This window comes from Anarrhichthys ocellatus, unplaced genomic scaffold (assembly GCF_004355925.1).
Source record: "Anarrhichthys ocellatus isolate YVR2014 unplaced genomic scaffold, GSC_Weel_1.0 scaffold6708, whole genome shotgun sequence".
NCBI lineage: Eukaryota > Metazoa > Chordata > Actinopteri > Perciformes > Anarhichadidae > Anarrhichthys > Anarrhichthys ocellatus.
The window spans coordinates 1-2732 of NW_022286682.1; the positions used below are offsets into that span (position 1 = coordinate 1).

At 46.4% G+C, this 2732-nt stretch overlaps 1 protein-coding gene across 1 annotated transcript; it reads right to left on the reverse strand.

Annotated features, from left to right (window-relative positions):
• Window positions 1–6: 6 nt before the first annotated feature.
• Window positions 7–2479, reverse strand: LOC116380293 (unconventional myosin-Ic-like). The gene is made up of 4 exons (XM_031842232.1): window positions 2347–2479; window positions 1829–2008; window positions 1136–1234; window positions 7–478 (listed from the first exon to the last, which is right to left on the reverse strand). The coding sequence occupies exons 1-4, from the start codon at window positions 2368–2370 to the stop codon at window positions 248–250; spliced, it is 534 nt and encodes a 177-aa protein (XP_031698092.1). The 5' UTR covers window positions 2371–2479; the 3' UTR covers window positions 7–247.
• Window positions 2480–2732: the final 253 nt, after the last annotated feature.

Sequence of the window (2732 nt, forward strand, 5' to 3'; positions counted from 1 at the left end):
GGGGGAAGCACAACAACGTCAGCAGCACGCTCCACAACAACCGCGGTGACGAATGAATCACGTAAACACACGGACAGCAGCAAGGGGCATGCTGGGTAATGTTGTCTCTTGATTGTGTCTCGTGGAGCATAAATTGAATTATTTAGCTTAAAGCAGCAGATAAATGGCTAAAATATTTAGCTAAAAGTAATGTAAAACGTTCCGCCTCTGCCTCTCTACGTGGCAGCAGTGTGAATGCAAACCAAACCTACACTTGATTCATGAATAACTTTACTTTCAGCGCTGAGATGCTGTAATAAATACGAGTGTAAATCGATCCCTCCTGGCCTGTTGGGAGTTTATGGAGCTGCTGAGTGCAGCTTCTTACCCGGGCCAGGTACTTTATCTGTGTGTCAGATGTGATGCAGGCGTTGCCATCCTCTCCACCGTACTGCACGTTGCCCAGGTGGAGCACACTGGCAATTATGTTGAGCAACTCCTACAGAGAGGTAAGGAAGGACAATAAAGAAGAATATGAGGAGAAACATGAAGGATGAGTTATTACAAAGAGGTGGAGACGGAGAGAACAAAGGTAACGAGAGGCTGCAGCACAATAAAGATTATAATTTATGACCGAGTTGGCAGATAAAGGCGTGCTTGATTAAAATGAGGTCAAGAATTGAGCAGGAGAGGAGTGCAGCAACGCTCATAGTAGAGCTGCACACACTCACTACTGCTCTATCAGAAGTGTGAGATCTAAGAAACAACAATAAAAAGCTCTGGAAGCAAGCCCAGACCCATGAAGCATGTAGGAGGACTAAAGTAAAAATAAGTTCTCACCATATAATAACAACCACACACACGTCTAACACCCACAGTGCTCGTCTGAAGCAGAAACAGCCTCCTCAGTGTTCAGAGTGAAGTGTAATGTTTGTTAAAGGGGTAAAGAGGTGAACCTCAACTCTAAAGTATTAAGTAGCTGTCAAAGAAGAGAAGATGCAACATGTTCCGTGCATACGATTCACAAAGCTGGTAATACGTAGCTCTGTCTACTCACAATGTGTATAACTGTTAATTACTGTTTTTAACTGCCTGCAGAAGCACCTCGTTCATCCACACCGACCCTTTACGTTACGTACACAGCTCGGAGACTTACCTCCACATCGTCCTCGCTGAAGCCAATCACAGTCAAGGCTTTCCTCACCGTCTTCCAATCACTGCGGTCGTTGATGGAGCTCACTTTGGGACAGTTACCCTTTGGAAAACACACACACACACACACACACACACACACACATTATCACTCTGAACACACTATATATTTATCATCTACTTCTATGAACAGCTCCAGCAAAATACATAACAGTAGGTTGTAAATAGCTGTTTACACGTAAAGTAAACACCTGTTTACACAAACACACGTGAGGTGTTATTGACCGGTAGCTCTGTGTGTGTGTGTGTGTGTGCATCAAGGGAAAGGTTCAGCTCGTGCCTTGAGGCAGATTTCCCCCCCTGAGGAAAGCTCCTCATGCTGCACTGAGGGTCCCTGACTGAGAGCCTATTAACCAGAACTCCCACTGGGACGGACGGACAGACACACACACACTCTCTCTCTCGCTCGGTCACACACACTCTCTCACACACACACACACACACACACACACACACACACACACACACACACCAACATACACACACAAGAGTAGAGATAACGTCTTCTAATAACACGTACGAAAACTTAAACTGATTTATTTTAGGGTGTCTAAAATACCTCGACAGCAGTACATTGCTATGAAGTACTACACTCCAAAAACTTCAAATTATCCCTTTTAAAGTACTCGATACTTACTTTGACCAGGTACTGGTACTGCTGAGGGTTCCTCTCCAGGCCCAGGCTTCTCAGCAGGTCCTCCTCTCCTCCCTCGATCAGCTGGTAGAAGATGTGGAAGTTCCTCTCCCCGTGGTTCTGGTGGACCACCCGAGACTTCTCCAGCAGGTAGTTGATGATGTGGCCTCCCACTGGGGCGCCCTGCCGACGGGATAAAGGCCAGGGAGGGAGGGGGGGGGGAGGGTGAGAGGAGGAGGAGGAGGAGGAGGAGAGGGTGAGGCTGGGGTACTGAATGACGGAGGGTTCATACAACATGCATGACAGGGATTTTGTAGTCCGAAACATATTTTGAGAACCCAGAAAAAAAGGGATCGCAGGAGGAAGGAGTGATGTGATTAAGTACACACAAACAAAACACAGAGTCTATGTAAAAATACAGAAAACAAAGTATATTTACATCGTTATATTATCAAGAAAACCACAACTATACTAGGGAAACTCAAAGTATCAGTCGGAGTAAATCAGACTGTCACGCTCACCTTGAAGTCAAACTGGATGTCCATGTATTTGCCAAAGCGGCTCGAGTTGTCGTTACGCAACGTCTTGGCGTTGCCGAAGGCCTGGAGAGGATAGAAGGGGATAAGGAAAGGAGAGGAGTGATGAGTGACGGATTAAGAGGTAGAGAGATAACAGGGAACACAGAGAGAGAGACAGACAGACAGACACAGAGAGAGAGAGAGAGACAGACAGACACAGAGAGAGACAGAGAGAGAGAGAGAGAGACAGACAGACACAGAGAGAGACAGAGAGAGAGAGACAGACAGACACAGAGAGAGACAGAGAGAGAGAGAGAGAGACAGACAGACACAGAGAGAGACAGAGAGAGAGAGACAGACAGACACAGAGAGAGACAGAGAGAGAGAGA